Raw genomic sequence first — 12,787 nt, forward strand, 5'->3', positions numbered from 1 at the left:
ATTATGAATCCAGATAATCAATACCTAATACATCTCCAGAGTCACAGTGATCAGAAAGATATCTGATGACATAAAACTTTAAATATATATAATTACTCAGATGATTACATACAATCTAACAAACCGAATTTTCCCTTCTAATGAGAACTTTCAATACGCTTAGCAGCAAAACCGCATGAAAATCTTCCTGCACAGTTCATAATCTGATTCAAACTGTGACAATAACCACGAGAAAAGCCTGGGGCTACATTGGTAATTGGAAACAGCTGCCAGCAATTTTACATCTCATTTACTGAACAAAAAGGGCAAACTCGGTCTCCGCACGGCTAAAAATAGCACAAGGGTTCATAGGCGACAGATATGACATAACAGCCTGAAGCACGAATGCAGATGAATGGAAATTGCAATGGAAAATTTAAAAATACGATAGCAAAACTTCGAATTCTTGCAAGTCGTAACGTGAATTTGACAAATTAAGTTATTCCTTCTTGATGACGAAATATTTCTAACAACGATATTTACCTTCATCCATACTCGCAAACGAAATTCTATTTTTAACACGTCACTTTCTAAGATTTTAGAATTCATCGTTTAAAACATTCTAAGCGCCATCAATTGATCGGTAATATCAATAATTCATTTTTCCCACTGAACTTAAAATATACTTAATGTTCGGGCAAGAAAAAAAAAAGCAGACTTGTTTTTTGCGCTTGAAAAAACCTCACACTCGCCAACCATTATAAGTCCTAGATAAAGGTACTTTATTCGAGATAACATTTACAACAGGTATGCAATATCCATGTTGAAAAGAGGTCTAATGGAGTAAAGTATTTTAAGAACTGAGATTTTAAAAGTCGCATACGGTTTAAAAATTTCGTGTTTGAAATAGCGCTGTACAATCAAGTCAAGTTAAAAATTTATTTTTTCTACATACCGTGCCAGAAACGATTACTCCGCGCTAATCAAGCTTAATAAAACACGATGAAAAATATTTCTGTACATCAGTTCGCTTGAAGCGTTAAATTCGACAACGAATATAGATATTTCGTACTTCTTTAGACAATCATCACCTGCTCCTGAAATACGATTCAAACAAAAGCAAGAAACCTCCAGTTTTTTTCTAAAAATGGCGACGCATAGCGCATATCCTTTTACTTCGTCCTTCTTTCGGTGAGTTTTAACGCGACTCCCAAACGTCGCCATGGCTGTTTCCGGGTTTTTTCGTTCTGTGGGTTTGGTAACGACAAATTTTAGAGAAGATGCCACCAGGTCTCCCTAAAAATTTATTCCGCATTCAAACACCAGGTCGGTGCCAGACGAGCCAAAAATAAATATCACTGGTATAGTACTAAATGCGTTCGGGCAAATGCAATGTTCTCACTGAAATTTCACGCCTTTTCCTCGCCGCTCTCTTTTTTTGAGTCAGCTTGTGTAGCTTCTTTGTGAAACATACACTCACCACTTTGTTTGGAATCGCCGCACTTGCAGTGAATGTCCGGGCAGGCATCCCTTCGGCCTTTCCGAGAACACCTCTGAAATTCGTGTTCTTCGATGGGTTCTTCTGGATCAGCGCCATCCCCGCCGTGCTCTTGTTTGGCCGTCTCATTGCTGGCTGCAGGCTCCATTTTCCAGCTTTCCTCATGGAGAATTAAGACTGTCCCGATTGCGGAAAACTGTCGCCAGCGCCGTTTGATTTATCGATCACTAGTTCAGCCCCGTTATTAAAACTGCCTATAAAAAATTTACTGGCGCGAATCGGTTGGACTATCTTTTTTTAAAGTCACTCCTAGTTGCTGAAAAAATTCGACGCTGAATATTCAAGACTGTTGAAGGCTGCGATTTCTCCCGGTCTGTTCCGATTGCTGTCCATGTCCGTGATACGCTGATAAATTTATGTACGAAAGGCTCCTTCTAATTTTGGTATTGCGAAAATTCGAATATTTGTCTTGGCTTCTGCGTCGTTAGGAGAATTTACCAGCGAATCGACCCATTGTTTCAAAGCCAGAACCCAACTACAGGGTACAAATTTTAAATTAATGCCAAGGACGACAGCGTTAAGCCAGGGAAACAAATATAAGTGGTCTCTGAGAAGCGATGAAGCCAGCGTGTATCCAACAATACAAAAGGGAAGTGTTTTCAGAATCCCAAATGCAAACACCTGCTGATAAATCTTCTCCACAACCTTGACAATCGGTTGACAACTAACCATCTCTTTTCACTGGGTTACCTTCGTCATGGTTGCTATGGAGACCGACTAGGGCTTTGTTTTACAGACAAACCGTGAAGACACAGATAAAAAATTCAGAAGCAAGTTAAAACCTCTTGCTTCCATGCAGCATTTTCCTTTCTTCGTCGATTTCTTTTCAAAATAATCTCTCAAACTACTTTAATTTGTAAGTGAATTTCAAGAACAAAACACGGACAGTCTATAACGTGCAATATTCCCTCTCACGGGAGATTCTAAATTTGTTTGATTATATTAAGGTTGTTCGCATTCTAAAACTGACGATAAGGTTAATTTAATGTTATTCCTTTAACCGTGATGTTATTCGGAGATAGGGATAAAATCGTAAACATACAAATTAACCAGATAACTTGTTGTTTTTGTTGAGTTTCTTCCATAGAGGATGAAAAGTTACATAATCAACATGGAGAAAAAAGATGATTTAAGATGACTAACGTAAATTCCGAGAAATCTACGACTTGTAAGGGGCAATCGCTTCCGTTCCAAAAATAACCGACAAATTTTCCTTGGCTTTTCACGAGCGCTATCTCCGGTACAAGATGAATCTTCTTGGAACTTAAAATTAGACGGGGACGATTGCTAGCAGAAGGACGTGAGAATGGTACATGTACGGAACAGTCCTGATTTCCACATGGAAACTAAGATTTTCTTTGTATAATTTCATCATTTCATCTTTCATGCAAATAATAATTAACTACATTATCACAAGTTTCGATTCCACCGGCCATTGTCAAATCGAATTAAGAAGAAATCACCCGCACCATCGTGTCTACAATAAGATCTGTTGACAACTAAGTTGTTCTTGATATAGAGAGTGCTTATCGCGAGAACTATACGTGTTCAAAACAATATCCTAAAAATCATCTCACCAGGAGAGTACTAAGCATTCTATTGTAAACCCGAGGAACAGAAATCGTTCAATAAGGCTTTGGTTTGAGAACTGAGTGACGCCGGCAGTATCTCAGAGGATTCGCAATCTTATCAATTTCATTTTCAAAGTTTCTAATCTTAAAATAATAGCACGGCCATTTAAGATCTTAATACTACAAGTTCATAATGTCATGTATATCGAAAAACTTTTACTAAAAACTTCCTGTTTCTGTTCCCACCCACCAAATTTCTTGAAAGTCAAGAGAGGGTAGAGTTATTTTTAGATCACTTCCGCTATAGGTGATGCCGAGGAAATCTAGAAACCAACACTGGATCCTAAATTGTAAATTCTTTTTTTAAGCGGACATCACCCTCAAGCAATACGAGAGGTAAATGTTAAATTATTTTCCAAGAGACTCGATACTTTCATTCGAACTATAGCTTTGCAAGGATTACGTTTGAAAGAAAACCTCTATATGAGATTAAATCCCATAACTCAATCCCTGGCAATACAAGGCAGGTGGATGACGGTGCCTGTCCCATATTTGGAAAGCAAACCGACTTATGACGAAACAGCTCTACGGGTTACTATGGACGTCAAAGAGACATGGGATGCTTGCAAAACAGTCGGTAGCCTCGAATTGAATTCTCTCCTTCCTTTGTGCTAATGCAAATTACTTTCAAACCCAAGCTCATCTCCAGCTGATATCACCTCTGCTGTAGCTCAGCTAAGAGTTCGTCAAATTTGAAAGCGTTCTCGCGAAAGCTACACAATTCCCCATCCAAACGGTCCTAGAGAAGCAAATGCGAAATGATGCTGAGAGAAGAGAAAAACCAGTTGAATCACAATTGCATTTGACGCTTAGAGTTGGTTAATACTTTAACTACCAAGATCACTGCAAATTATCTTTAGCAACGACGACACCTATGCATGGTCTTTGGTTAGTCCTGGAATCGCATGCTATGTCGCGCAATATTCTCCGACGAAAAGTTTGCCTGAGGGTACTTTTCGATCGAGTGTCAGACATCGAAAACAAAAAAAGCAAAGCACAACGACCAATTCGGAGAAAGGTAAACATAACAAGGAACCTGTTAGAAAACAGAGTTAGAACACGAAAGCGTCTTCAAGTGCGGAAATAGCATAACCTGAGTGACCGGTCGAAATGGAAAATTGCTCCAATTGGTCTGCCTCAAAGGTCTTTTACATTTAAGAAGGTGCACATCGGCCACACCTTGAAGTCAAATGGTTAAACTCACCATAATGTTATCTAGCGATGACACCTCATTATCTTCAAATAAACTCAGTGGAGGTGCTGTCTGACACTCACGAAAGAAGCTACCAAGATCACCGGTTGATGTTGCTGAATGAGACGCGAAGGCTGGTTTCTGAAAAAAAAAAATGATAGATTTGAGTTGAGAGCAAATGTCAATTTCAGGGCATAATGATATTTTTGTCTTTTCATAAGAATTTTTTTCGCCCTTGATGGCGAAAACAATTTCCCCAAAACACTAGCCAGTGTTTATTGGTTTTCATACACGTTTGGTCTTCCGCCCTCTCCCTAATGCGCCCGAATACGCCCGAGTGCGCCGATCAATTCGAAGCTTTAACAATCCCCACGAACACTGAGGAAACCCGACTCAAAAAAGACCTGGTGCGATAACAGGCCACCAAGCTCTTCAAAATGTCTTCCAATCCAGCAAAGATTATTTCAGACTCATCACACCATGCACCCGCCGCAAGACCTACGCATATTTCTTCACTAAGAATACTCACCAGTTCTACCATAACGAAGTCATCATCCCACACAAGCTGACTGGGGAAGGGTGGAGACTGCACCGTCGATGGTTTGCTGCCATCTGTTCTGTCAGATGAACTGTCCTACAAAAGACATACAAATTTGCTTTAAGCTTATTATGTTGGCAGCTGTGAGTCGTCTATAAGACGTCAGGAGGTCTGGAGTCTAATTCCTCGTGGAGGACTCAGATCTCCTCTTTGTCCCACGCTTCTGACAAAAAAATCAACACCTTTCCTTAATAACATATAAGTAAGAATCATCCGTTTAGCAAGTTTCTTTTCCCTTGTTATAAAAAGGTAAATTGCTCACCCTTCTATGTAGAATTGATGGGGACTTTTTCAGGTTGCTATCTGAGGCCGGCAGACCACTTGGTATGTTATCAGCCTCTTTTCTTAAAAGCGACGCAAACGGTGGAGTAGATGACAGGTTTGTAAGCATTGACTGTGAATTAAAGACAACAAGTAGGATTTAAAAAGTGAAAACATGATTCACCCACAAGATAATAAAAAGCCCATGGCAACATTCGTGAGCCACTTTAACAAACGCTTCGTGCACGACACGTTTTGGTCTCACGAGTGAATTTAGAAAAAATACGGTACTAACCCTACCCTGCAAAAAGTGCGGGTGTTTTTACACACCTGATTCACTCGGCCCACGCACTGGCCCAACGTTCGCCTTAAGACACGCAAAACATTAACGTGCGTTTTGCAGGGTGTTTTTCGCGCTCCTTAACTTCCCTTCCACTAAAAATACTCTTTGGCTTAGCTTTTGAGCTAATTACGCCGTTTTACTCTTGGAAGAGACAAAAGTGTAATTCCTCCTTTAAATATAAATATTTTGTTTAAATAACATAAGGTGAGAAAATACAAACTTATCACCTGACAGGTGCTATCTTATTGAACTTAACACAAAATAATCTCTAGTAATTTACGTGGGAATGGATGGCAGCAAGAAGGGAAAATTACTGGTGAGATCTTTGAAGTTGAAAGCGAAAGGCCTGATCAAACGTGACTTGTTTTTGAAGTGACCATACAGAATGTTCATGCGGGTATCACTTTTGGAGGCGCAAGTAAACAAGCACTGGCTCAAAAAAAGGGTTCTCTTCAATTTGGCTATTTGTGGCTCTAGGTTGAACGCTAGCTTACATTTTCAGGCGATCCTGAACTGCTCACAAAGGCTCCCTTTGTTCGCATTTTTGCACAGCCAGTGGGTTGAGAATAACTTCCGGGTCTGTGGAAGGGAAAAAAGACAGAGAGATATAAATCGAGAGGAATGTTTCTTGTAGAAGAACTGGCAAATCAAAGAGAGTGAACGAGTATCCCAGAGACAATCAAGACAATCACCTGCTCATCTCGTGTTTCCCAGTGCTGTTAACTTCTTGACTGATGCGCCTTAACCCAAGTGGTGGAGTTGTTGAGCTGAGTTTATGAGCTGTCGACGGAGGAGTGTCTGAAGATGCAGTTGTTGGTCGGGTTACTTCCGTTTCTGTCGCACTTGCTATCTCCTCTGCGATTTGATGTCTAGGGCAAAAAAAATATTTTGTCGTGAATTAAATGAGGATCGGAGAGCAGCTTTACAGTATGGTGGCATCTCTTTTTCCAAAAAAGTAAACCGAACCCCCTCATGGAGAAAGTATCACTTGAAAATATAGAGTTTTTTTCGATCCGGATCAAATCTTGAGTCGCCTAAGTCGCAATAAAAAAAGACTTTCCACTGTATCTGGCTAGATGGCAAAAGGCAGTCACAGGATCAATCTTATGTGGAAAGTTTCCCCCTTTAGAAACAACTCTCCTAACAGAAAATAGTAATTTGCGATAGTTTCATATTTCGATAGAGGACTTAAGCACGCAAGATTTTTTAACAAAACGGCAAACGTCCAAAAATGTTGAAACTTAAAAGCCATCTGCCATCTGCCGTTTGTACAACTGAGAACAAAAGATTGTTTCCAACTCAGACATTTTATTTCTTGCTGACCGAAATAAAGAATACAACCGTTACAAAAGTAAGCAAATCAGTTAACTTTTCTTTTTTTTAAATTTACCCTTGCAATAGAAGCGAAACTAAAATAACCAGAGTGTAAACACCTAATAGCTAAATAAGCTTCGCTAGTGTTTAATGACATTGTACAAAATATGACTGGGCCCAAATTCTTACTCGTGAAGTACATAATACAAACACCCTGCAGATACCTCGCTTCAGCTGTTAAGTCAAATGCTCCACATGGCAAAGCATCATCATGCTGATCAGAAGGCATCTGCGCCAACTCTGAGCTGAAATGATTACTTTGTACCATGACTTGTTGTCTATGAGAAACAACGAAATGAGAACGTCAGTTATTACCTCAGGACCATTGCTAATGTAATGCAAAGCATAATGTTCTGCCTATTAACAATGTGATTTCATGGCTGCCCATCATGGTCAAGCCTAACCTTTTGACTTTGAAGTGATTAACATGTAACTTCTCCCTAAAATATCCACACATTCTCCAGCAAACAGGTGATGAGAATACTCTAACTTACATTTATTTTAATTATAAATTGCACAGCCTTGTCCACTCATCACTAATCATCCTTATAAAAAATGTGATTAATTTACATTTCCTCTGTGAAGAAAAGAAAGTCCAATACTCTTCCAAATACATACAACTATTAACGTGGTAGTGGTGTCTTTTACTCACTTTTCTGGCAAGGTCAGCTTTGTCCTGTAAGCAGCAGATAAAGTAATGGAACCAACTGGGGTACCTATGGAGCCTACTCTCAGGGTAGCAAAGCCTGCACAAACATAAGGAACAACATCAAGTTATAGAAAATCTGATATTCTAATATCTATACATTCTAAAATTGTTGATAATCAGTTTTCATTCTACTCATGAAATTTTTTTTAAGGCTGAACACACCTTCTCCTAAATCTTGAAACCTTACTTCACCAAAGTAAACCCTGCAAAAAATTCAAATCCAAATCACTTTTGTAACTTCTGCTAAACCAATAGATTCTCCTTTCAAGTTGCCCTGTTTGCCCTTATGAAACAAAAAAAAAAATTTTACAGGAGATTATAACTACAATGAGTGGCAAAATTAGTTGCCCCCCCCCCCCCCCCCATAGTAGGTGGACAACAACTTTTTGCTCAACATGATAAACAGAAATGAGATGTTGCCACCAGGCAACATTGCAATGATTGACAGGGGGAGATAATACCATTAAAAAAGTAGTATGCATGCTAAGACTGTTGCCGTCCATTCTAATTACTTCTACCATATTTCACATACCCAGTGACACTTTGAGTATTCCTCCTAAAGAAATGTTCTTACATTACTTTAAATATACTCAATCAAAATTTCTTACCTGTAACACAGAATGAAGTCTGTCCCTTGCTTGCGTGACAGTTGATAAGCTGGTGTAACTCTTGTCACTGATGTAAGAGACTTGAGAAGCACTCCAATTCTGTTATAAACTGTGTATGTCACCTTGGCATTAGGATCAATCCTAAAAGAAAATTCTACATTTCACTGTAATGTTATGGTTATATACAAAACCTCAATAGTCTTAAGTTTTCTATAAAATCAAGTAGTGTTGAAAATCATAATTTTTATCTGATCAGTACCTGTCATTCATACTAAGACACCATGTCTCTAACAACATAGATTCTCCCTGTTTTAATAAAAGGAACAACAAACCATTAGCAATGTTGGTGAAATGCTGTTTTTTTTTTTAACTCTTTTTATTTCAAGTCCAAATTGTTTATTAAGCATTTTGTTATTACAAATTATTATTATTATTACAACAAAAAGAAAACCAGTTTTCACTACAAAAAACAAATGATTTAGTCATTACGTCATGCAGTAAAGAGCATGTCTCTTTAGAGTAAAAGTATAATTAACAATTGGTTCATACATTAGCATGTGTTCATCAAGATATGAAGCATGCAGGAAGTTTGGAGAGAATGAAAGATGTGTAAGAGTTGCTCGAGGCTATCCCTCAAGCAACTCTAGCTTCTTGAGTGCTCTCCAAACTTCCCAAGTGCTTCATATCTTGATGAATGCACACTAACGCATGAACCAATTGTTTTATAACATTCTCAACCCAACGGAAAATTTTTATTCTCGAGGGATTTGTTTGCTGACGTCATGTCCATGAACAATAGGAATATGAAGCATGCTCGCGCAATTGAATTTGATTAGACAAATTTACTAGCTATGTTATAATAAACTTTGCTCTATAAAACTGCTTAATCCTTTACACCCAACATCAGTACGCATATTCTCCATACTGTTCTCTATATATTTCCTAAGGTGCTGATAAGGAGAGTTTTTCAATCAAGAGCATCTTTAGTTGGTAATCATTTCCTTTATTCTCATGACCTTAATGTCTGATTCAGGTGGGATATTGTAAGGAGAAATTGGATTCTAATCACTCTTAAGGGTCAAAGGGTCAAATATCCAGATTTCAATTTTGTTCTAGTTTCTTTAGCAGTGACTTTTTACATTCCATTCCCTGCTTTTAACAGGAAACTGAAGATCTATGTACAACAGTATAATGTAAAGGCTCTTACATCTCTAGACTTCAGAGATATCTCCACACACATGGCACTGTCTTTAGAAGGAAGCCTTCCATTTATCATCACTTTTTTTACCTCTGATGTTACATCTGGGTTATCATTTATTGCTAGATTGAACTGAAAGGAAATGTTCTCAAAAAATTAAAATTAGGAAAATTAAGTAAAAATAAATAAGATATAACTATAATGGAGAAGAATCCTACAGAAACCACCATAAAAATATTCTCTTCTCCCTCCCATTGAAGTGTGCAGAAAATTGATTATTTACAACAATTTGAGATTCCAAAGAGTAATTTAACCATTAGAAAATATTGCTTTAACAATTACCTGAGTTAAATATGCCTTTTTTGGTTTATGTAAAAAAAAAACAGATTGCCAAGAGATGGAAGGTAAAGAAGTAAGGTGTCAGACTTTGTTACACCACAAGTGAGCAGCCTTGTTGTGAAGCAGGAATCAAAATGATGGGCCAGAATTTGTACTCAAAGTTTCCACACATTTCAAGACAATCTTTGAATACTTTGATCTTTCTTTGGAATCTCAAAATGCTGTCAGTGCAATAAATTGTTATACTTTTTAAATGTTCCAAGTAAAAAAGATTATAGTTTGGCTAGTAAGCTGAAAACTATACCAGTTTTCCTCTAAATATCTGCTGTATTAATTGTCAATGGTTTCAAGTGTTCTACCATTTATATGGTTTTCTAATGATCCAACATTTAGTATAGGTAATAAGCACACAAGTAAATTTTTCAAAGACAAAAAAATTACAGCAGCTCACAAGGCAAGTGCAATTTGTAGTCATTTACAAGTGCTTATTACACCAAACTGCATCAGAAATCATGCTATAACTTGTTAATAAAGTACATGAAAAAACATCGCAGAAAGTCAAGAGAGATGAAATTTTAAAAGTGTGCACAGGCTATTCTTAACTTTACACTCATGTTACATGAGAATGCATTTGTTTTCAGCCAATCAGAAGCACGTAATGTTTTCATGCACATTATTATACTGTTTACCAGGTTTTAAACCTTACCCAGTCTTGGCCCATTGCAGTAGGTTTAGACTTGGTATGAATCTTTTCTCCTAGACGTGACTGAACAATCACTTGCACTGCCTTAAATAAAAGAAAAATATCTTAGATAAAAAACATAAACTTTTACCTGACTATCAACTGCTCTCAGCAGATTAAGAACTAGATCCCATGCCACCATGCATCTGTTCAGTAAGACAATCCAACCTGTATTAACCGGCTTTAACTCCCAAGATCTGATTGGTAATTCTCCTCTCTAACTGCTACACATATCCTTGTAAATTAGTAATGAGAAGTTGTTGGTAGATCAAGTCAACAACTTCTACCTTATATGTTTGAATATTCTCATTAGCTGTTGGCTGGATAATGTAAGGATATCATTGGGAGAAGTTTCATATTGATCACTTCTGGAAGTTAAAGGGTTATGTGGCACTGTATTAAGTGGTCAACCTGTATTAAGTAGTCAGTAGTCAAAGTAACAAATTTTCTCCCCTTTAACACTGTAATTTTCACCTCTATTAAGCTGCCCTGGTTACCCTTTACTGACTCACAACAGCCTGAGCAGAACCATTCAAATACTACTCAAGTTTTAGGACTATATCTGTTTCAACATTTTTCAATACTATTTCACCTTTCCAGGAGCAAAGCTAATTGAAGAAGACTGTTAGAGCTTTATTATAATTCTTTGGTGCTATTTCAGTTTCATTAATTTGTCTCAGTCTTCCTCCAACACACTCTCTGTTTCTCCAAGTACAAGTTTGGGAACAATGATATCAGCTTGAAATTAATTATATTCAAAGAATAAACAAGGAATAACATAGGAGCTGAAACCTCTCTTTCTAATTTTCAATGGGTTTCAGTTTCAGCTCTCATTTTTTTTATGTCTAGTGGGTTTCTGAAGCTAACAGATCTAAAAATGAGCCCATCGTTGTAATTCTCGAACATTGCCGACAAAAATTTAAAGAATCACCACGATACAAAAGTGTATTGGTAATATTAAGATGTATCATCATTGCTAGAATGATAGAAAAAATGATCATGAACAAAATTCGGGCATTTAGCTTCGCCATATTGGAAGCTTTTGCATCCGTCACAGACGCGACATAAATAGCCTTTAACATACCGTCAGAGTTTCGTTGGCGCTAGCTCCGCTTCAGTGATATACAAAACGTTTTCACTCTCACTTCGCCCGCGGGCTAAATATTCAAGAATTCAGGGGCAAAATCCTTCTAATTTTGGGTAATTTTAGCCTTAAATTAACATGCTTTTTACTTCACATTTTTAACAGGCAGTTTTGTGTACTTACATTTTGGTTCGAAAATCATAACACTGAACATATGCCGACAAGAATTACGTTTTCTCCGTTTGGGGTACTCACAAAAATCTACCACCGAAAATGTATTGAATAAAGTTCTTATATTTCCTATTAATTTTAGCTAAAAGTAAAAACTGGCAAAACCATAACCAAGTTTACAAGCGTCAGAAATCTAAAAAAAAACAAAACATGCAAACCCCGTACCTTCTGCGATAGAAATTTCAAAAACTTCTTGAGATCTCTCTCTTCTTGTGCACCCAGAGACCCAGATTTCTCCTCCATATCAATCGTAAAAGACTATTAGAATTTAGCCCACTGCGGAATACTGTACGAGGAATTGTCAAAAAATACGAAACTACAGAACACATCCCTGCTGACGACCACCAGTTTCCGCCATCATATTGAAAACAACTCTAACTAGTACCAGACTGTCAACGGCTTAGGTGCGAAACGTGGCAGGTAAACGTTGACGTAGAAATGGGTTACGGGTGGGGAGACTCGGGCGGTGATTAGCAGTGAGGTTGCCTGACAAGAGACTGAAATGCTGGGCTGTGTCATTTCAGCTATGAAACATTATTGAATAAAGTTTATTTTGCTATCTCCTGCCTTTAGAGTTTAATTCGCTTCGACCGGCTTCAAGTTTTGCCTATTTTTTAAAAAGTCTATAACATGTAATTATTTACGTATTTTCTCCCGAAGGCATCACGTTACACCTACTACGTTGTGTTCGTACATTTCGATTATTTTATTTCAATTATACCAAAAGTTTCTAAACTACCTGAGAGGGTGGATCATTTAGGACTACTTAATACATCATAACTAAAAACAATTGTTGAAAATAATCAGGGATTGCCAACCTCGTTCCCATGGCCGTTCCCTTACTTGCGGAAGTAAGGGAAAAGGCCATGGGAACGAGGTTAAGAGATTGCATACATTTTTTAGCCCTCCAATTGAAAGAGACAAAAAGTTAGTCTCAACT

The 12,787-nt window shown here is 37.7% G+C and overlaps 1 protein-coding gene across 1 annotated transcript; it reads right to left on the reverse strand.

Annotated features, from left to right (window-relative positions):
- Positions 1-2,429: 2,429 nt before the first annotated feature.
- LOC131778891 (autophagy-related protein 13) lies at positions 2,430-12,206 on the reverse strand. Its single transcript, XM_059095375.2, has 14 exons — positions 12,013-12,206; positions 10,497-10,577; positions 9,461-9,583; positions 8,513-8,559; positions 8,254-8,394; positions 7,808-7,848; positions 7,589-7,682; positions 7,101-7,214; positions 6,255-6,431; positions 6,057-6,141; positions 5,221-5,352; positions 4,890-4,994; positions 4,373-4,501; positions 2,430-3,907 (listed from the first exon to the last, which is right to left on the reverse strand). Exons 1-14 carry the CDS (start codon positions 12,088-12,090, stop codon positions 3,824-3,826), a joined length of 1,431 nt encoding a protein of 476 aa, XP_058951358.2. The 5' UTR covers positions 12,091-12,206; the 3' UTR covers positions 2,430-3,823.
- Positions 12,207-12,787: the final 581 nt, after the last annotated feature.

This window comes from Pocillopora verrucosa, chromosome 8, assembly GCF_036669915.1.
Source record: "Pocillopora verrucosa isolate sample1 chromosome 8, ASM3666991v2, whole genome shotgun sequence".
Classification (NCBI taxonomy): domain Eukaryota; kingdom Metazoa; phylum Cnidaria; class Anthozoa; order Scleractinia; family Pocilloporidae; genus Pocillopora; species Pocillopora verrucosa.